The 21,377-nt window shown below is 53.3% G+C and overlaps 1 protein-coding gene across 2 annotated transcripts in view; it reads left to right on the top strand.

Annotated features, from left to right (window-relative positions):
- Positions 1–13,050: 13,050 nt before the first annotated feature.
- INPPL1 (inositol polyphosphate phosphatase like 1) overlaps positions 13,051–21,377 on the top strand; it is a 73,307-nt gene continuing 64,980 nt past the window's right edge. Inside the window, exon 1 of one of the 2 annotated variants that reach the window (XM_069759505.1) lies at positions 13,051–13,650. In XM_069759505.1, coding sequence (XP_069615606.1) covers positions 13,469–13,650 — 182 coding nt within the window. In that variant the 5' untranslated portion in view covers positions 13,051–13,468. The remainder of the gene's footprint in view (positions 13,651–21,377) is intronic. The other variant, XM_069759504.1, reaches the window with a different exon arrangement.

Below are 21,377 nucleotides of genomic sequence, written 5' to 3'. Positions count from 1 at the left end.
CTCGGTACGGTGCATGGAAGGGGTGGGGTCCTGTGCTGTGGGGAGAAGGTGTGTGTGGTTGGTGCCCTCTCTCGGGGGTGTGTTAGGCCTCCTGTGGGGTGGGGGGTCCCTGTGCTGTCCGATGGCCCCTCATAAGGGCTCTTTCAGACGTCCGTGTCTCCGGTATGTGTGGTGACAATTTTCACACATCCTGCAGAAACTTACACACGTAGACCCATTCAAGCGAATGGGTATGTGCACGTCAGTATGTTTTCGCGGACTGTTTCTCCACAGACCATGTGTCCATGGGCAAAATACACTGACATGTCTGTTTTTTTTTTTAACAGCAGGATGGGCCACATAAAATCCCGCACACGGGTGACATCAGTGTGACACGTACTGGCGCCTGGGAAGCAGTGGTACAGTTAGCGCTGTTTCCTGGGGCCGGGTGCTGAAGACTGCTCTCATTATTCTCCCCTGCTCGCGCTGAGATCCGCACAAACAGGGGAGAATGTTGACAGTTATATTCAACTGATAACAGCAAGAGCAGGCGCCGACTGATGGGACTACTACTCCCATCGGCCTACACCTGCTGCTGCTGCTAATAACTGAAAGCTGCGTGATGCAACCCGCAGCTGTTAATTGTCTTTATAGACGCCTCTCCATTAGTAATCCGTGGACTTGATGTTACCAGACAATACAAAGGTGAGCTGAACCCCACTTGACACCCCTACAGGGCAAGTGGGAAGAGCCGGGCAAAACCCCAGAATTGGCGCATCTAATATATGTACCTTTTCTGGGCAGATGCGGGCTGCTATTTTTAGGCTGGGGGGCCTATATCAATCAATGGCCCCTTACCAGCCCCCAGCTGTGAGCTTTAGCAAGGCTGGTTGTCAAAAATTGGAGGGGGGGACCCCACGCTATTTAAAAAAAAAAATAAAAAATTTAAATAATTAATACAGCATGTAGACCCCTCTATTTTTGATAACCAGCCTTGCTCACGCTGACAGCTGAGTTGAAGACGGTGTCACATAGGCTCCACGTTACCTCACGCGGTGTCACATAGGCTCCACGTTACCTCACGCGGTGTCACATCGGCTCCACATTACCTCACACTGTCTCAGATCGGATCTGCGTTGCCTCACACTGTCACATAGGCTCCACGTTACCTCACACGGTGTCACATAGGCTCCACGTTACCTCACACGGTGTCACATAGGCTCCACGTTACCTCACGCGGTGTCACATAGGCTCCACGTTACCTCACGCGGTGTCACATTGGCTCCACATTACCTCACACTGTCTCACATCGGAGCCACGTTGCCTCACACGGTCTCACATCGGCTCCACATTACCTCACACGGTCTCACATCGGCTCCACATTACCTCACATGGTCTCACAATCAGAGCCACGTTGCCTCACACGGTCTAACATTGGAGCCACGTTACCTCACACGTTGTCACATCAGTGCCACTTTAGCTCACACATTCTCTATGCAGCACCGCTTCGCCTCACCGTTTCACATCGGTGCCACGTTACCTTGCACGGTCTCGTGCCAACACCACATTTTCTCAGGTTTCTTGTATTTGGTTCTGACTCAAACCCAGCTCTGCAGCGACACTACAAAGCAGCCATCTCCTCTGGTGATCACTGCTGTGAGTGATGTGGACGCTGGTACTGAGGGTCCATGCTTCAGGCTGCTGGCTGTGGAGGCCATTGTCCGGTGAGTGTGCTCTGTGGGCTGTCGGGTCATATGATGGCTGAGGTGTATCAGTGGCCGGGGTTGTCAGCTCTGTGGTGGGCGATGGTGGACCGACACTTGGAGGATGCAGTTGTCAGCTTCTATGATGGGGTTGTCAGCTTCACTAGGTGCCAGTAATAGACTACAGTGATGCCTTAAAGCCATGGAGGCCTGTGTTAAGACCTCCATAGTCACTGTGTGGGTGGAGGGAACCTGGGCAGTCGTGGGAGAGAGAAGCCACAGATTCTGAAGACGTCACTAACAGCTCGGTGTAGAACCAGTGGTGGCCATTTCTCCAAAGTGTCCCAGGAGACATGTCTCTTACAGTGTACAATGGACACATTGCACCCTGCCAGGACTCTCTGGGGCTGACGGGGACATCAGGAGGACATGTTTAGAGCAACCTCCTGCCGAAATCCTCCATAACTTGTGAACGAGTGTCGAGAAGAAAGGATAGCGGCAACGGGCGATCACCAGATACTGATAATGGAGGCGATGGGCGGTCACTGGATACTGATGATGGAGGTGATGAGTAGTCTCTTTTGATAATTCACTATTATTATAAATAAACCTATTAATATTTCCACTTGTGAAATCTTACTTTGCAGTATTATGTAGAAATATTGTGTAATGTATTATGTCGGTGTGTAGGGGTGATGGTGTGTAGGGGTGACATCTGTGTTTAGGGGTGAGGTCGGTGTATATGAGTTATGTCGGTGTCTAGGGGTGACATCTATGTCTAGGGATGATGTTGGTGTCTAGGGGTGATGGTGTGTAGGGGTGACATCTGTGTTTAGGGGTGAAGTCGAAGTCTAGGGGTGACATCTATGTCTAGGGATGGTGGTGTATATGGGTTATGTCGGTGTATATGGGTTATGTCGGTGTTTAGGGGTGACCGGTGTATATGGGTTATGTCGGTGTGTGTAGGGGTGATGTCCGTGTCTAGGGGTGATGTTGTGTAGCGTTGACGTCGGTGTATATGGGTTATGTCGGTGTATATGGGTTATGTCAGTGTTTAGGGGTGACCGGTGTATATGGGTTATGTCGGTGTGTGTAGCGGTGATGCTGTTTAGGGGTGACCGGTGTGTAGCGTTGACGTCGGTGTATATGGGTTATGTCGGTGTATATGGGTTATGTCAGTGTTTAGGGGTGACCGGTGTATATGGGTTATGTCGGTGTGTGTAGGGGTGATGTCCGTGTCTAGGGGTGATGTTGTGTAGCGTTGACGTCGGTGTATATGGGTTATGTCAGTGTATGGGGGTGACGTCTGTGTGTAGCGGTGATGTCCATGTCTAGAGGTGATGTTGTGTAGCGGTGATGCTGTTTAGGGGTGACCGGTGTGTAGGGGTGATGTCCGTGTCTAGGGGTGATGGTGTATATGGGTGATGTCGGTGTATAGGGGTGATGGTGTGCAGCGGTGACGTTGGTGTATAGGGGTGATGGTGTGTAGCGATGACGTCTGTGTCTAGTTGTGATGTCGGTGTCTAGGGGTGACGGTGTGTATGGGTGATGTCAGTGTCTAGGGGTGACGGTGTGTATGGGTTATGTCGGTGTGTATGGGGTGATGTCGATGTATAAGGGTGATGGTGTATAGGGGTTACATCGGTGTAAACGGGCAGTGTCGGACTGGGGTGCTAAGGACCCACCAGTAACTGATTGTGGGGGCCCACTTTTCACCTGCATACAAATATTATACTACCCTCGTTCACAAATTTACCTATATCTCTATATATTAATAAACTGGGTAGTTTGGTTAATAAAGGATGAGATGCTGCTTTATCTACAGAGTGAATCAATTTTAATTATGCCAAATAATGCCCAGATCTGCACAGGGGCGCACCGGGGGATTCCCCTGTTAGGCCGGTGTCACACTGGCGTATTGTATCCGATGCGAGAACATCGGATGCGATATGCTAATGACACTCGCAGCAGAGCAGGAGCCGAGTGTCATGCGTCTGTGCTCCCATTCTCTCGCACAGGGAGGATCGGAGCACAGCTGCGGAGGAGGCAGAGAAATGAATTTCTCCATCTCCTCCATTGCTGGGGTCCGCTTACAGCGCACATCACTCGGATGATATCCCAGTGGTGTGCGCTGTCTCACTCGCACCCATAGGCTTATATGGATATGCATGCTGCAATTGTCTCGGACCGAGGAAAACGGCCGACAAAAAGTCGGCTGCTGAGAGCTGCCCCATAGCGTAAGGCTAGGTTCACATTGCGTTAGTGCAATCCGTTTAGCGCATACGCTAACGGACTGCGCTAAGGCTACGTTCACATTTGCGTTCTGCGTCGGGCGCAGCCGCGGCGACGCATGCGCCATGCACCCCTATATTTAACATGGGGGCGCATGGACATGCGTTTGCATGCGTTTTGCGATGCATGCATGTTTTTTTTGCCACAAGCGTTAGGGCGCATTTTTTTTTGCGTCCAAAATTCGGCAAAAAAGGATGCATGCGTCGCAAAACTATGCGTTTTAGCGTGCGTTTTTGTTTGCGTTGTGCGTTGCGTCACCGACGCAACATCGCACAATGCAAATGTGAATGTAGCCTAACGCAATGTTCCAAAAGGGATTGCGTTTAGCGATCCCGCTAGTGCAGATGCCTGATCTGCGCTAGCGAGAACGGACCCAAAAACGCTGCAAGCAGCGTTCGAGGTCCGTCCTAAACTAACGGGACATCGCTAGCGCATGCCAAAAATGGCACACGTTAGCAATGCGTTAGTTACATTGCCGTCAATGGCAGCGCTAACGGACCTGTTACATTACGTTAGTGGCGCTGTGTAACGGATCCCGTTAGCGGACTGCCACTAACGCAATGTGAACCTAGCCTTACATTGGTCCGAGTGCAATGCGATTTTTTTTTTTTTTTTTTTTTTTTTTTTTTTACCCCTCTGTGACCTTAGACGTACTATCCCGTCGAGGTGCCCTGGGCTTATCTGACCCTGGACGGGATAGTACGTCATAGCCGATCGGCCGCGCTCACGGGGGGAGCGCGGCCGATCGCGGCCGGGTGTCAGCTGCTTATCGCAGCTGACATCCGGCACTATGTGCCAGGAGCGGTCACGGACCGCCCCCGGCACATTAACCCCTGGCACACCGCGATCAAAGATGATCGCGATGTGCCGGCGGTGCAGGGAAGCACCGCGCAGGGAGGGGGCTCCCTGCGGGCTTCCCTGAGCCCCCCGCAGCAACGCGATGTGATCGCGTTGCTGCGAGGGTCTCCTCACCTCCCTCCCTGCTCGAGCCCCGGATCCAAGATGGCCGCGGATCCGGGTCCTGCAGGGAGGGAGGTGGCTTCACAGAGCCTGCTCAGAGCAGGCACTGTGAAGCAGCCTGCACTCCTATCAGATCAGTGATCTGACAGAGTGCTGTGCAAACTGTCAGATCACTGATCTGTGATGTCCCCCCCTGGGACAAAGTAAAAAAGTAAAAAAAAAATTTCCAAATGTGTAAAAAAAATAAAAAAAAATATTCCAAAATAATGAAAAAAAAAAAAAAATATTATTTCAATAAATACATTTCTTCATCTAAATAAAAAAAAAAAACCAATAAAAGTACACATATTTAGTATCGCCGCGTCCGTAACGACCCGACCTATAAAACTGTCCCACTAGTTAACCCCTTCAGTAAACACCGTAAGAAAAAAAAAAAAAAGAGGCAAAAAACAACGCTTTATTATCATACCGCCGAACAAAAAGTGGAATAACACGCGATCAAAAGGACAGATATAAATAACCATGGTACCGCTGAAAGCGCCATATTGTCCCGCAAAAAAAGAGCCGCCATACAGCATCATCAGCAAAAAAATAAAAAAGTTATAGTCCTGAGAATAAAGCGATGCAAAAATAATTATTTTTTCTGTAAAATAGTTTTTATCGTATAAAAGCACCAAACCATAAAAAAATGATATAAATGAGGTATCGCTGTAATCGTACTGACCCGAAGAATAAAACTGCTTTATCAATTTTACCAAACGCGGAACGGTATAAACGCCTCCCCCAATAGAAATTCATGAATAGCTGGCTTTTGGTCATTCTTCCTCACAAAAATCAGAATAAAAAGCGATAAAAAAAATGTCACGTGCCCAAAAATGTTTTCAATAAAAACGTCAACTCGTCCCGCAAAAAACAAGACCTCACATGACTCTGTGGACCAAAATATGGAAAAATTATAGCTCTCAAAATGTGGTATTGCAAAAAATATTTTTTGCAATAAAAAGGGTCTTTCAGTGTGTGACGGCTGCCAATCATAAAAATCCGCTAAAAAACTCGCTATAAAAGTAAATCAAACCCCCCTTCATCACCCCCTTAGTTAGGGAAAAATAAAAAAAAATGTATTTATTTCCATTTTCCCATTAGGGCTAGGGTTAGGGCTAGGGTTAGGGCTAGGGTTAGGGCTAGGGTTAGGGCTAGGGTTAGGGCTAGGGTTAGGGCTAGGGCTAGGGTTAGGGCTAGGGTTAGGGCTAGGGCTAGGGTTAGGGCTAGGGTTAGGGCTAGGGTTAGGGTTAGGGCTAGGGCTAGGGTTAGGGCTAGGGTTAGGGTTGGGGCTACAGTTAGGGTTGGGGCTAAAGTTAGGGTTAGGGTTTAGATTACATTTACAGTTGGGAATAGGGTTGGGATTAGGGTTAGGGGTGTGTCAGGGTTAGAGGTGTGGTTAGGGTTACCGTTGGAATTAGGGTTAGGGGTGTGTTTAGATTAGGGTTTCAGTTATAATTGGGGGGTTTCCACTGTTTCGGCACATCAGGGGCTCTCCAAACACGACATGGCGTCTGATCTCAATTCCAGCCAATTCTGCGTTGAAAAAGTAAAACAGTGCTCCTTCCCTTCCGAGCTCTCCCGTGTGCCCAAACAGGGGTTTACCCCAACATATGGGGTATCAGCGTACTCAGGACAAATTGGACAACAACTTTTGTGGACCAATTTCTCCTGTTACCCTTGGGAAAATACAAAACTGGGGGCTAAAAAATAATTTTTGTGGGAAAACAAAAAGATTTTTTATTTTCACGGCTCTGCGTTATAAACTGTAGTGAAACACTTGGGGGTTCAAAGTTCTCACAACACATCTAGATAAGTTCATTGAGGGGTCTAGTTTCCAATATGGGGTCACTTGTGGGGGGTTTCTACTGTTTAGGTACATTAGGGGCTCTGCAAACGCAATGTGACGCCTGCAGACCAATCCATCTAAGTCTGCATTCCAAATGATGCTCCTTCCCTTCCGAGCCCTCCCATGCGCCCAAACGGTGGTTCCCCCCCACATATCGGGTATCAGCGTACTCAGGACAAATTGGACAACAACATTTAGGGTCCAATTTCTCCTGCTAACCTTGGAAAAATACAAAACTGGGGGCTAAAATATAATTTTTGTGGAAAAAAAAATATTTTTTATTTGCATGGCTCTGCGTTATAAACTGTAGTGAAATACTTGGGGGTTCAAAGCTCTCACAACACATCAAGATGAGTTCCTTAGGGGGTCTACTTTCCAAAATGGTGTCACTTGTGGGGGGTTTCTACTGTTTAGGTACATTAGGGGCTCTGCAAACGCAATGTGACGCCTGCAGACCATTCCATCTAAGTCTGCATTCCAAATGGCGCTCCTTCCCTTCCGAACCCTCCCATGCGCCCAAACGGTGGTTCCCCCCCACATATGGGGTATCAGCGTACTCAGGACAAATTGGACAACAACTTTTGGGGTCCAATTTCTCCTGTTACCCTAGGGAAAATACAAAACTGGGGGCTAAAAAATAATTTTTGTGGGAAAAAAATTTTGTTTTATTTTTATGGCTCTGCATTATAAACTTCTGTGAAGCACTTGGTGGGTCAAAGTGCTCACCACACCTCTAGATAAGTTCCTTAGGGGGTCTACTTTCCAAAATGGTGTCACTTGTGGGGGGTTTCAATGTTTAGGCACATCAGTGGCTCTCCAAACGCAACATGGCGTCCCATCTCAATTTCTGTCAATTTTGCATTGAAAATTCAAACTGCGCTCCTTCCCTTCCGAGCTCTCCCATGCGCCCAAACAGTGGTTTACTGCCACATATGGGGTATCAGCGTACTCAGGACAAATTGGACAACAACTTTTGAGGTCCAATTTCTTCTCTTACCCTTGGAAAAATAAAAAATTGGGGGCAAAAATATAATTTTTGTGAAAAAATATGATTTTTTATTTTTACGGTTCTGCATTATAAACTTCTGTGAAGCACTTGGTGGGTCAAAGTGCTCACCACACATCCAGATAAGTTCCTTAGGGGGTCTACTTTCCAAAATGGTGTCACTTGTGGGGGGTTTCAATGTTTAGGCACATCAGTGGCTCTCCAAACGCAACATGGCGTCCCATCTCAATTCCAGTCAATTTTGCATTGAAAAGTCAAATAGCGCTCCTTCCCTTCCGAGCTCTCCCATGCGCCCAAACAGTGGTTTACTGCCACATATGGGGTATCAGCGTACTCAGGACAAATTGGACAACAACTTTTTGGGTCCAATTTCTCCTGTTACCCTTGGTAAAATAAAACAAATTGGAGCTGAAGTAAATTTTTTGTGTAAAAAAGTTAAATGTTCATTTTTATTTAAACATTCCAAAAATTCCTATTAAACACCTGAAGGGTTAATAAACTTCTTGAATGTGGTTTTGAGCACCTTGAGGGGTGCAGTTTTTAGAATGGTGTCACACTTGGGCATTTTCTATCATATAGACCCCTCAAAATGACTTCAAATGAGACGTGGTCCCTAAAAAAAAATGGTGTTGTAGAAATGAGAAATTGCTGGTCAACTTTTAACCCTTATAACTCCCTAACAAAAAAAAAAATTGGTTCCAAAATTATGCTGATGTAAAGGAGACATGTGGGAAATGTTACTTATTAAGTATTTTGTGTGACATATCTCTGTGATTTAATTGCATAAATATTCAAAGTTTGAAAATTGCGAAATTTTCAAAATTTTCGCCAAATTTCCGTTTTTTTCACAAATAAACGCAGGTACTATCAAAGAAATTTTACCACTATCATGAAGTACAATATGTCACGAGAAAACAATGTCAGAATCACCAGGATCCGTTGAAGCGTTTCGGAGTTATAACCTCATAAAGGGACAGTGGTCAGAATTGTAAAAATTGGCCTGGTCATTAACGTGCAAACCACCCTTGGGGGTAAAGGGGTTAATCGCATTGCACTCGACCGTTTAAAACGCCAGTGTGACCCCGGCCTTAGGCCGCCGTCACACGATCAGTATTTGGTATCCGTGTTTGTAGCCAAAACCAGGAGTGGGTGATAAATGCAGAAGTGGAGCAGATGTTTCTATTATACTTTTCCTCTGTTTGTTCCACTCCTGGTTTTGGCTACAAATACTGATGTAAAATACTGACCAAATACTGATAGTGTGACGGCAGCCTGATACTGAGGGCCAGTCCGAGCCTGTATACGGGTGATGTCGGTGTATAGGGGTGATGTCGGTGTATACGGCCCGGGTGATGTCGGTGTATTGGGGTGATGTCGGTGTATACGGGTGATGTCGGTGTATTGGGGTGATGTCGGTGTATACGGGTGATGTCGGTGTATTGGGGTGATGTCGGTGTATACGGGTGATGTCGGTGTATACGGGTGATGTCGGTGTATACGGGTGATGTCGGTGTATTGGGATGATGTCGGTGTATTGGGGTGATGTCGGTGTATACGGGTGATGTCGGTGTATACGGGTGATGTCGGTGTATAGGGGTGATGTCGGTGTATACGGGTGATGTCGGTGTATACGGGTGATGTCGGTGTATACGGGTGATGTCGGTGTATTGGGATGATGTCGGTGTATTGGGGTGATGTCGGTGTATAGGGGTGATGTCGGTGTATACGGGTGATGTCGGTGTATACGGGTGATGTCGGTGTATAGGGGTGATGTCTGTGTATAGGGGTGATGTCGGTGTATAGGGGTGATGTCGGTGTATACGGGTGATGTCGGTGTATACGGGTGATGTCGGTGTATAGGGGTGATGTCGGTGTATAGGGGTGATGTCGGTGTATACGGGTGATGTCGGTGTATAGGGGTGATGTCGGTGTATAGGGGTGATGTCGGTGTATAGGGGTGATGTCGGTGTATACGGATGATGTCGGTGTATTGGGGTGATGTCGGTGTATACGGGTGATGTCGGTGTATACGGGTGATGTCGGTGTATTGGGGTGATGTCGGTGTATTGGGGTGATGTCGGTGTATTGGGGTGATGTCGGTGTATAGGGGTGATGTCGGTGTATACGGGTGATGTCGGTGTATTGGGGTGATGTCGGTGTATTGGGGTGATGTCGGTGTATAGGGGTGATGTCGGTGTATAGGGGTGATGTCGGTGTATAGGGGTGATGTCGGTGTATAGGGATGATGTCGGTGTATAGGGATGATGTCGGTGTATAGGGGTGATGTCGGTGTATACGGGTGATGTCGGTGTATTGGGGTGATGTCGGTGTATTGGGGTGATGTCGGTGTATACGGGTGATGTCGGTGTATACGGGTGATGTCGGTGTATACGGGTGATGTCGGTGTATACGGGTGATGTCGGTGTATACGGGTGATGTCGGTGTATACGGGTGATGTCGGTGTATACGGGTGATGTCGGTGTATTGGGGTGATGTCGGTGTATAGGGGTGATGTCGGTGTATAGGGGTGATGTCGGTGTATACGGATGATGTCGGTGTATTGGGGTGATGTCGGTGTATAGGGGTGATGTCGGTGTATAGGGGTGATGTCGGTGTATAGGGGTGATGTCGGTGTATAGGGGTGATGTCGGTGTATTGGGGTGATGTCGGTGTATTGGGGTGATGTCGGTGTATTGGGGTGATGTCGGTGTATACGGTTGATGTCGGTGTATTGGGGTGATGTCGGTGTATACGGGTGATGTCGGTGTATACGGGTGATGTCGGTGTATACGGGTGATGTCGGTGTATAGGGGTGATGTCGGTGTATAGGGGTGATGTCGGTGTATACGGGTGATGTCGGTGTATACGGGTGATGTCGGTGTATTGTTGTGATGTCGGTGTATAGGGGTGATGTCGGTGTATAGGGGTGATGTCGGTGTATACGGGTGATGTCGGTGTATACGGGTGATGTCGGTGTATACGGGTGATGTCGGTGTATTGGGGTGATGTCGGTGTATTGGGGTGATGTCGGTGTATACGGGTGATGTCGGTGTATTGGGGTGATGTCGGTGTATTGGGGTGATGTCGGTGTATACGGGTGATGTCGGTGTATACGGATGATGTCGGTGTATTGGGGTGATGTCGGTGTATTGGGGTGATGGCGGTGTATTGGGGTGATGGCGGTGTATACGGGTGATGTCGGTGTATAGGGGTGATGTCGGTGTATAGGGGTGATGTCGGTGTATAGGGGTGATGTCGGTGTATAGGGGTGATGTCGGTGTATAGGGGTGATGTCGGTGTATAGGGGTGATGTCGGTGTATAGGGGTGATGTCGGTGTATAGGGGTGATGTCGGTGTATAGGGGTGATGTCGGTGTATAGGGGTGATGTCGGTGTATACGGGTGATGTCGGTGTATACGGGTGATGTCGGTGTATTGGGGTGATGTCGGTGTATTGGGGTGATGGCGGTGTATACGGGTGATGTCGGTGTATTGGGGTGATGGCGGTGTATACGGGTGATGTCGGTGTATACGGCCCGGGTGATGTCGGTGTATACGGGTGATGTCGGTGTATACGGGTGATGGCGGTGTATACGGGTGATGGCGGTGTATACGGGTGATGGCGGTGTATACGGGTGATGTCGGTGTATTGTTGTGATGTCGGTGTATACGGGTGATGTCGGTGTATTGTTGTGATGTCGGTGTATAGGGGTGATGTCGGTGTATAGGGGTGATGTCGGTGTATACGGGTGATGTCGGTGTATACGGGTGATGTCGGTGTATACGGGTGATGTTGGTGTATAGGGGTGATGTCGGTGTATAGGGGTGATGTCGGTGTATACGGGTGATGTCGGTGTATTGGGGTGATGTCGGTGTATAGGGGTGATGTCGGTGTATACGGGTGATGTCGGTGTATACGGGTGATGTCGGTGTATAGGGGTGATGTCGGTGTATACGGGTGATGTCGGTGTATTGGGGTGATGTCGGTGTATACGGGTGATGTCGGTGTATAGGGGTGATGTCGGTGTATAGGGGTGATGTCGGTGTATAGGGGTGATGTCGGTGTATACGGGTGATGTCGGTGTATTGGGGTGATGTCGGTGTATACGGGTGATGTCGGTGTATTGGGGTGATGTCGGTGTATAGGGGTGATGTCGGTGTATACGGGTGATGTCGGTGTATACGGGTGATGTCGGTGTATAGGGGTGATGTCGGTGTATACGGGTGATGTCGGTGTATTGGGGTGATGTCGGTGTATACGGGTGATGTCGGTGTATAGGGGTGATGTCGGTGTATAGGGGTGATGTCGGTGTATTGGGGTGATGTCGGTGTATACGGGTGATGTCGGTGTATACGGGTGATGTCGGTGTATTGGGGTGATGTCGGTGTATAGGGGTGATGGCGGTGTATACGGGTGATGGCGGTGTATACGGGTGATGTCGGTGTATACGGGTGATGTCGGTGTATACGGGTGATGTCGGTGTATAGGGGTGATGTCGGTGTATTGGGGTGATGTCGGTGTATACGGGTGATGTCGGTGTATACGGGTGATGTCGGTGTATTGGGGTGATGTCGGTGTATAGGGGTGATGGCGGTGTATACGGGTGATGTCGGTGTATACGGGTGATGTCGGTGTATACGGGTGATGTCGGTGTATACGGGTGATGTCGGTGTATTGGGGTGATGGCGGTGTATTGGGGTGATGGCGGTGTATACGGGTGATGTCGGTGTATTGGGGTGATGGCGGTGTATACGGGTGATGTCGGTGTATACGGCCCGGGTGATGTCGGTGTATATGGGTGATGGCGGTGTATACGGGTGATGGCGGTGTATAGGGGTGATGTCGGTGTATTGTTGTGATGTCGGTGTATACGGGTGATGTCGGTGTATAGGGGTGATGTCGGTGTATAGGGGTGATGTCGGTGTATTGGGGTGATGTCGGTGTATTGGGGTGATGTCGGTGTATACGGGTGATGTCGGTGTATAGGGGTGATGTCGGTGTATACGGGTGATGTCGGTGTATACGGGTGATGTCGGTGTATAGGGGTGATGTCGGTGTATAGGGGTGATGTCGGTGTATACGGGTGATGTCGGTGTATACGGGTGATGTCGGTGTATACGGGTGAGCCGTGTGCAGTCACCGTGCATACACCGGCTCTAGTCTTACTCTCTGCTGGCTCCAGGTGTCGCTGTCTTCCCCCGGTGCAGTTGCTCCGGGAGGCCGCTCGGTGTCGCTGTGTTCTCCGGTGTCCGGGGAGGAGGCGGCTGCTCTGTCTCCGGCGGTTCCTCTTTCTGGCCGCCGCCAGTGTCGGTTTGTGGCCGCGGTTTGTGTCGGTGCTCGGGGTTTGGCCGCTCCCCGCCCGATGTCCTGGTGCTCAGTGACCGCGGCCTCCAGCGGCTCCTCCTCTCCTCCGGGCGCACGGTGATGCTGGCTCGGGGGCATTTTCTGGGGTGTCGCCCCCTCTCTGTGCGGGGCCCCCCGGCTGCGGCCGCTCGCGACTTTTACGTGACCCCTTGTAACTTTTTGTGTAAACTTGTTGCGACTTTTTACTTGTTGACACTTTAATTTCTTTTTTTTTTTTTTTGTACTTTTGTGATTTTTTTTTTCTTCCTCTTTTATTTTGTGATTAATTTCTTGGACATGGCATCGAGCTGCGGCGCAGTGCTGGCGGCTGGAGCCGCGGGGAACATGGCGCTGCCCTGGTACCACCGCGATCTGAGCCGCGCAGCTGCCGAGGAATTATTGGCCAAGGCTGGAAGAGACGGCAGCTTCCTGGTGCGAGACAGCGAGAGCGTCACCGGGGCGTACGCCCTCTGCGTCCTGTGAGTACCCGTCACCGCCCGCCTCCCATGGGGCGACACACGTACACATATTAGAATGGCGGAGAAGGCGGTGCTTGTCATCACCCGCCATACTGCTATAACATTGCGATCCCTGCGTCGTGGCGGATATCTGTGGTGGATACGACGGACCGCAACCTTCTATGTGGCCGCCGTTCAGGGTGGAGCTTGCCCCCTTTCTCCTCACTCCGTCACTTGGCGCTTCGTACCCCGGAGCTGACAATCTGCCAAGGCTGCGGGTGGCGCAAGTAGCACGAGAGTCAGAGGAAATGGCGCAAATCAGTTGTGGATGCAGAAATGGTGGCGAGAGCGACGTCTCCTGCCTGTATCACACCGCGGGGGCGAGGCCTGCGATCAGCGGTGAGGGCTCTGGTCAGCGGCGAGGCCTGCGATCAGCGACGAGGGCTCCGGTCAGCGGCGAGGGCTCCGGTCAGCGGTGAGGCCTGCGATCAGCGGTGAGGGCTCTGGTCAGCGGCGAGGCCTGCGATCAGCGGCGAGGGCTCCGGTCAGCGGCGAGGGCTCCGGTCAGCGGTGAGGCCTGCGATCAGCGGCGAGGGCTCCGGTCAGCGGCGAGGGCTCCGGTCAGCGGTGAGGCCTGCGATCAGCGGTGAGGGCTCTGGTCAGCGGCGAGGCCTGCGATCAGCGGCGAGGGCTCCGGTCAGCGGCGAGGCCTGCGATCAGCGGTGAAGGATTCGGTCAGTGACGAGGGCTCCGGTCAGCGGTGAGGCCTGCGATCAGCGGTGAAGGATTCGGTTAGCGGCGAGGCCTGCGATCAGCGGCGAGGTCTGCGGTCAGCGGTGAAGGATTCGGTCAGTGGCGAGGGCTCCGGTCAGCGGTGAGGCCTGCGGTCAGCGGCGAGGGCTCCGGTCAGCGGGAGGCCTGCGGTCAGCGGCGAGGCCTGCGATCAGCGGTGAAGGATTCGGTCAGTGACGAGGGCTCCGGTCAGCGGTGAGGCCTGCGATCAGCGGTGAAGGATTCGGTTAGCGGCGAGGTCTGCGGTCAGCGGTGAAGGATTCGGTCAGTGGCGAGGGCTCCGGTCAGCGGTGAGGCCTGCGGTCAGCGGCGAGGCCTGCGATCAGCGGTGAAGGATTCGGTCAGTGACGAGGGCTCCGGTCAGCGGTGAGGCCTGCGATCAGCGGTGAAGGATTCGGTTAGCGGCGAGGCCTGCGATCAGCGGCGAGGTCTGCGGTCAGCGGTGAAGGATTCGGTCAGTGGCGAGGGCTCCGGTCAGCGGTGAGGCCTGCGGTCAGCGGCGAGGCCTGCGGTCAGCGGCGAGGTCTGCGGTCAGCGGTGAAGGATTCGGTCAGTGGCGAGGGCTCCGGTCAGCGGTGAGGCCTGCGGTCAGCGGCGAGGCCTGCGATCAGCGGTGAAGGATTCGGTCAGTGACGAGGGCTCCGGTCAGCGGTGAGGTCTGCGGTCAGCGGTGAAGGATTCGGTCAGTGGCGAGGGCTCCGGTCAGCGGTGAGGCCTGCGGTCAGCGGTGAGGCCTGCGGTCAGCGGCGAGGCCTGCGATCAGCGGTGAGGCCTGCGATCAGCGGCGAGGCCTCCGGTCAGCGGCGAGGTCTGCGGTCAGCGGTGAAGGATTCGGTCAGTGGCGAGGGCTCCGGTCAGCGGTGAGGCCTGCGGTCAGCGGCGAGGCCTGCGGTCAGCGGCGAGGCCTGCGATCATCGGTGAGGCCTGCGGTCAGCGGCGAGGCCTGCGATCAGCGGTGAGGCCTGCGATCAGCGGTGAGGCCTGCGATCAGCGGTGAGGCCTGCGATCAGCGGCGAGGCCTCCGGTCAGCAGTGAGCAGTGGATGCCGCGTCGGAGAGCACTGCAGCTCCAGGAATCTTCCTATTTGCTCATAGCAGGTTTGCCTACAACAACAACAACGCTGAACTAATTTTGATATATGATCGTGCAGCGATTATTATTACCGTTCCCGGCTTTTATTTAATAACCTCCTGTAACTGATTAAGGTCACAATTGACCGAAACGTTTTCCTGTATTTACTACAATACATTTTTCCTGCTGCATCTTGCCTAAAGTTCAGTGCTAGGTCTCTTACTATAACAGGTTTCTTAAAGGAACATTGTTTACAATTTTTTTATAGAACAAAGTTTAGAACTTTGCGGAAAACTCCAACCACCGCATCCTCCAGGCAGTAATGCCCTGTCAGTGGTCTCCTGTTTACACTAGCTTAGATGTGCTGGGCCTTTATTTCTTTATTTGCATCCTTCAGGTAGTCGGACCCCACGCCGCTGTCTGGCATCTGGGAGTAGTCGGACCCCTTGCTGCTGTCTGGCCTCTGGGGGTAGTCGGACCCCTCGCTGTTGTCTGGCCTCTGGGAGTAGTTGGACCCCTTGCTGTTGTCTGGCCTCTGGGTGTAGTCGGACCCCTCGCTGTTGTCTGGCCTCTGGGAGTAGTCGGACCCCACGCCGCTGTCTGGCCTCTGGTGGTAGTCGGACCCCTCGCCGTTGTCTGGCCTCTGGGGATAGTCGGACCCCTCTGCGTCGTCTGTTCTCTGGGAGTAGTCGGACCCCTCTGCGTCGTCTGTTCTCTCAGAGTAGTTGGACCCCTCTGCGTCGTCTGGCCTCTGGGAGTAGTCTGACCCCTCTGCGTCGTCTGGCCTCTGGGAGTAGTCTGACCCCTCTGCCTCGTCTGTTCTCTGGGAGTAGTCGGACCCCTCTGCCTCGTCTGTTCTCTGGGAGTAGTCGGACCCTTCGCTGCTGTCTGGCCTCTGGTGGTAGTCGGACCCCTCGCCGTTGTCTGGCCTCTGGGAGTAGTCGGACCCCTCGCCGTTGTCTGGCCTCTGGGAGTAGTCGGACCCCTCTGCCTCGTCTGTTCTCTGGGAGTAGTCGGACCCCTCTGCCTCGTCTGTTCTCTGGGAGTAGTCGGACCCTTCGCTGCTGTCTGGCCTCTGGTGGTAGTCGGACCCCTCGTCGTTGTCTGGCCTCTGGTGGTAGTCGGACCCCTCTGCGTCGTCTGGCCTCTGGGAGTAGTCGGACCCCTCTGCGTCGTCTGTTCTCTGGGAGTAGTCGGACCCCTCTGCGTCGTCTGTTCTCTCGGAGTAGTTGGACCCCTCTGCGTCGTCTGGCCTCTGGGAGTAGTCGGACCCCTCTGCGTCGTCTGGCCTCTGGGAGTAGTCTGGCCTCTGGTGGTAGTCGGACCCCTCTGCGTCGTCTGGCCTCTGGCAGTAGTCGGACCCCTCGCTGTTGTCTGGCCTCTGGTGGTAGTCGGACCCCTTGCCGCTGTCTATCCTGTGGGAGTAGTCGGACCCCTCTGCGTCGTCTGGCCTCTGGGAGTAGTCGGACCCCTCTGCGTCATCTGGCCTCTGGGAGTAGTCGGACCCCTCTGCGTCGTCTGGCCTCTGGGAGTAGTCGGACCCCTCTGCCTCGTCTGGCCTCTGGGAGTAGTCGGACCCCTCTGCCTCGTCTGGCCTCTGGAAGTAGTCGGACCCCTCTGCGTCGTCTGGCCTCTGGGAGTAGTCGGACCCCTCTGCGTCATCTGGCCTCTGGGAGTAGTCGGACCCCTCTGCGTCATCTGGCCTCTGGGAGTAGTCGGACCCCTTGCGTCGTCTGGCCTCTGGGAGTAGTCGGACCCCTCTGCCTCGTCTGGCCTCTGGGAGTAGTCGGACCCCTCTGCGTCGTCTGGCCTCTGGGAGTAGTCGGACCCCTCTGTGTTGTCTGGTGGTAGTCGGACCCCTCTGCGTTGTCTGGCCTCTGGGAGTAGTCGCACCCCTCTGCCTCGTCTGGCCTCTGGGAGTAGTCGCACCCCTCTGCCTCGTCTGTTCTCTGGGAGTAGTCAGACCCCTTGTCGTTGTCTGGCCTCTGGTGGTAGTTGGACCCTTCGCTGCTGTCTGGCCTCTGGTGGTAGTCGGACCCCTCTGCGTCGTCTGGCCTCTGGCAGTAGTCGGACCCCTCGCTGTTGTCTGGCCTCTGGTGGCAGTCGGACCCCTTGCCGCTGTCTATCCTGTGGGAGTAGTCGGACCCCTCGCTGTTGTCTGGCCTCTGGTGGCAGTCGGACCCCTTGCCGCTGTCTATCCTGTGGGAGTAGTCGGACCCCTCTGCGTCGTCTGGCCTCTGGGAGTAGTCGGACCCCTCTGCCTCGTCTGGCCTCTGGGAGTAGTCGGACCCCTCTGCCTCGTCTGGCCTCTGGAAGTAGTCGGACCCCTCTGCGTCGTCTGGCCTCTGGGAGTAGTCGGACCCCTCTGCGTCATCTGGCCTCTGGGAGTAGTCGGACCCCTCTGCGTCGTCTGGCCTCGGGGAGTAGTCGGACCCCTCTGCGTCGTCTGGCCTCGGGGAGTAGTCGGACCCCTCTGCGTCGTCTGGCCTCTGGGAGTAGTCGGACCCCTCTGCCTCGTCTGGCCTCTGGGAGTAGTCGGACCACTCTGCCTCGTCTGGCCTCTGGGAGTAGTCGGACCCCTCTGTGTTGTCTGGTGGTAGTCGGACCCGTCTGCATCGTCTGGCCTCTGGGAGTAGTCGGACCCCTCTGCGTCGTCTGTCCTCTGGGAGTAGTCGGACCCCTCTGCGTCGTCTGGCCTCTGGGAGTAGTCGGACCCCTCTGCATCGTCTGGCCTCTGGGAGTAGTCGGACCCCTCTGCGTCGTCTGTCCTCTGGGAGTAGTCGGACCACTCTGCCTCGTCTGGCCTCTGGGAGTAGTCGGACCCCTCTGCATCGTCTGGCCTCTGGGAGTAGTCGGACCCCTCTGCGTCGTCTGGCCTCTGGGAGTAGTCGGACCCCTCTGCGTCGTCTGGCCTCTGGGAGTAGTCGGACCCCTCTGCGTCGTCTGGCCTCTGGGAGTAGTCGGACCCCTCTGCGTCGTCTGGCCTCTGGCTCACTTTTATGCAGTAGTCCTAGTGAGGCTCATGGATAAGGCGGACCCCTGCCCTATGTTATCTGTGATGTAGTCTGACAACTTTTGTCTCATGAAATCCTGTTGTCAGGAGCAGCCGCCGATGTACGGGGGGGAGTTGAGTTATTCAGTGCTGTTAGTGATGAATGATTTGGATAGTTCCCGGGATCTCCTGTCTGATGGCTGATACCAGAGAGCACAAGCTGTGTACATCGTGAGATTGTGACATTTTGGTCCTGTTGACAGCTGCAGTCATGTGACTCTGTGACCCCGGAGTCATCCTGTGCAGGACCAGGCTTTGATAACAGCTCCGCGCTGCTCCAGTATATGGGGGGGGGGGAGGGGGCGGGTTTGGGATGGGGGGTACAGGAGGGTATATACGGCCTTCAGATCTGCCCAGCTCCGTTATATGGGGGGTACAGGAGGGTAGATATACGGCCTGCAGATCCACCCTGCTCCAGTATACGGGGGGTACAGGAGGATATATACGGCCTTCAGATCCACACTGCTCCAGTATATGGGGGGTACAGGAGGGTATATACTACCTGCAGATCTGCCCAGCCCCAATATATGGGGGGGGGGGTACAGGAGGGTATATACGGCCTTCAGATCCACACTGCTCCAGTATATGGGGGGTACAGGAGGGTATATACTACCTGCAGATCTGCCCAGCCCCAATATATGGGGGGGGGGGTACAGGAGGGTATATACGGCTTTCAGATCCACCCTGCTCCAGTATACGGGGGGTACAGGAGGGTATATACGGCCTGCAGATCCACCCTGCTCCAGTATACGGGGGGTACAGGAGGGTATATACTACCTGCAGATCTGCCCAGCCCCAATATATGGGGGGGGGGGTACACAGGAGGGTATATACGGCCTTCAGATCCACCCTGCTCCAGTATATGGGGGGTACAGGAGGGTATATACTACCTGCAGATCTGCCCAGCCCCAATATATGGGGGGGGGGGGTACAGGAGGGTATATACGGCCTTCAGATCCACCCTGCTCCAGTATACGGGGGGTACAGGAGGGTATATACGGCCTGCAGATCCACCCTGCTCCAGTATACGGGGGGTACAGGAGGGTATATACGGCCTGCAGATCCACCCTGCTCCAGTATACCGGGGGGTACAGGAGGGTATATACGGCCTGCAGATCCACCCTGCTCCAGTATACGGGGGGTACAGGAGGGTATATACGGCCTGCAGATCCACCCTGCTCCAGTATACGGGGGGTACAGGAGGGTATATACGGCCTGCAGATCCACCCTGCTCCAGTATACGGGGGGTACAGGAGGGTATATACGGCCTGCAGATCCACCCTGCTCCAGTATACGGGGGTACAGGAGGGTATTTACGGCCTTCAGATCTGCCCAGCCCCATTATATGGGGGGTACAGGAGGGTATTTACGGCCTTCAGATCTGCCCAGCCCCATTATATGGGGGGTACAGGAGGGTATATACGGCCTGCAGATCCGCCCTGCTCCAGTATACCGGGGGGTACAGGAGGGTATATACGGCCTGCAGATCCACCCTGCTCCAGTATACCGGGGGGTACAGGAGGGTATATATACGGCCTGCAGATCCACCCTGCTCCAGTATACGGGGGGTACAGGAGGGTATATATACGGCCTGCAGATCTGCCCAGCCCCATTATATGGGGGGTACAGGAGGGTATATACGGCCTGCAGATCCACCCTGCTCCAGTATATGGGGGGTACAGGAGGGTATATATACGGCCTGCAGATCCGCCCTGCTCTTCGCTCTCTGCATCTGTTTTGCAGCTCTGTGGCTCTCTGTTATCAGCCAGTGCAGGCTGGAGACAGGCAGAGCTCGTTCTTAGCCTCGGGACTGTGGGGGTCGTGGCTTGTGGTCAGGGGACGTTCTCCCTTCTTGGTGTTGGGGGCCTCACGCCTAATCGATTGTAATTGGGGTATTTGGGGCTGTTGCTAAAGTAGGGGGCACTGGTGACGGGGTCCTGACGTTTGGAGGGAGGGGGGACATCGCAGCCTTTTTCATGCGTCTTGACATTAGGGGGGTCTGTCGTTTTTTGGATGTCCTGACGTTACTCCTATCCTACTAGGAAGGGTCCTTATTCCTGAGGGGGGCTCGTACTGGATGATCTACTGATAAAACTGCAGCAAGCGGTCCAGTAATGACACATCGCTGGAGTCAGGGTCTCTGCCCCTACGCCATGGTGCTCTCCCATGTGGGGGTCCCATGTGATCACAGGATCGCAGCCCTGTAACCTCGCCCCCTGCGGGCGTCCGCTTCCTCCCGGATGGCTCCTCATTCATGTGAGGACATTGCTGCTTCCCCTCAGGTTCTCTCGTCCTGATATAAAGGAAACAGTCAGATTTCTAGTTGTTGGAGGTGACGGTGCTCGCAGAACAATGGGGACGACGTCAGCGGAGATTATTACACATCAATAATCAGCTCTGCTGTATAAACATCCGTTTACTGGAGCTGGGCTGTATATAACCTGTAACCCCCCCCCCCGTATACCGGAGCTGGGCCGTATATAACCTGTAACCCCCCTGTATACTGAAGCTGGGCCGTATATAACCTCCTGTACCCCCGTACACTGGAGCTGGGCCATATATAACCTGTAACCCCCTGTATACTAGAGCTGAACTGTATATAACCTTCTGTACCCCCGTATACTGGAGCTGGGCTGTATATAACCTTCTCTACCCCCGTATACTGAAGCTGGGCCGTATATAACCTCCTGTACCCCCGTACACTGGAGCTGGGCCATATATAACCTGTAACCCCCTGTATACTAGAGCTGAACTGTATATAACCTTCTGTACCTCCCGTGTACTGGAGCTGGGCTGTATATAACCTTCTGTACCCCCGTATACTGGAGCTGGG

The sequence above is a fragment of the Ranitomeya imitator genome, chromosome 3 (assembly GCF_032444005.1).
Source record: "Ranitomeya imitator isolate aRanImi1 chromosome 3, aRanImi1.pri, whole genome shotgun sequence".
NCBI classification, from domain to species: Eukaryota; Metazoa; Chordata; class Amphibia; order Anura; family Dendrobatidae; genus Ranitomeya; species Ranitomeya imitator.
Note: the sequence above shows the minus strand (reverse complement) of the source record. Positions and strands in the feature narration are given on the sequence as shown.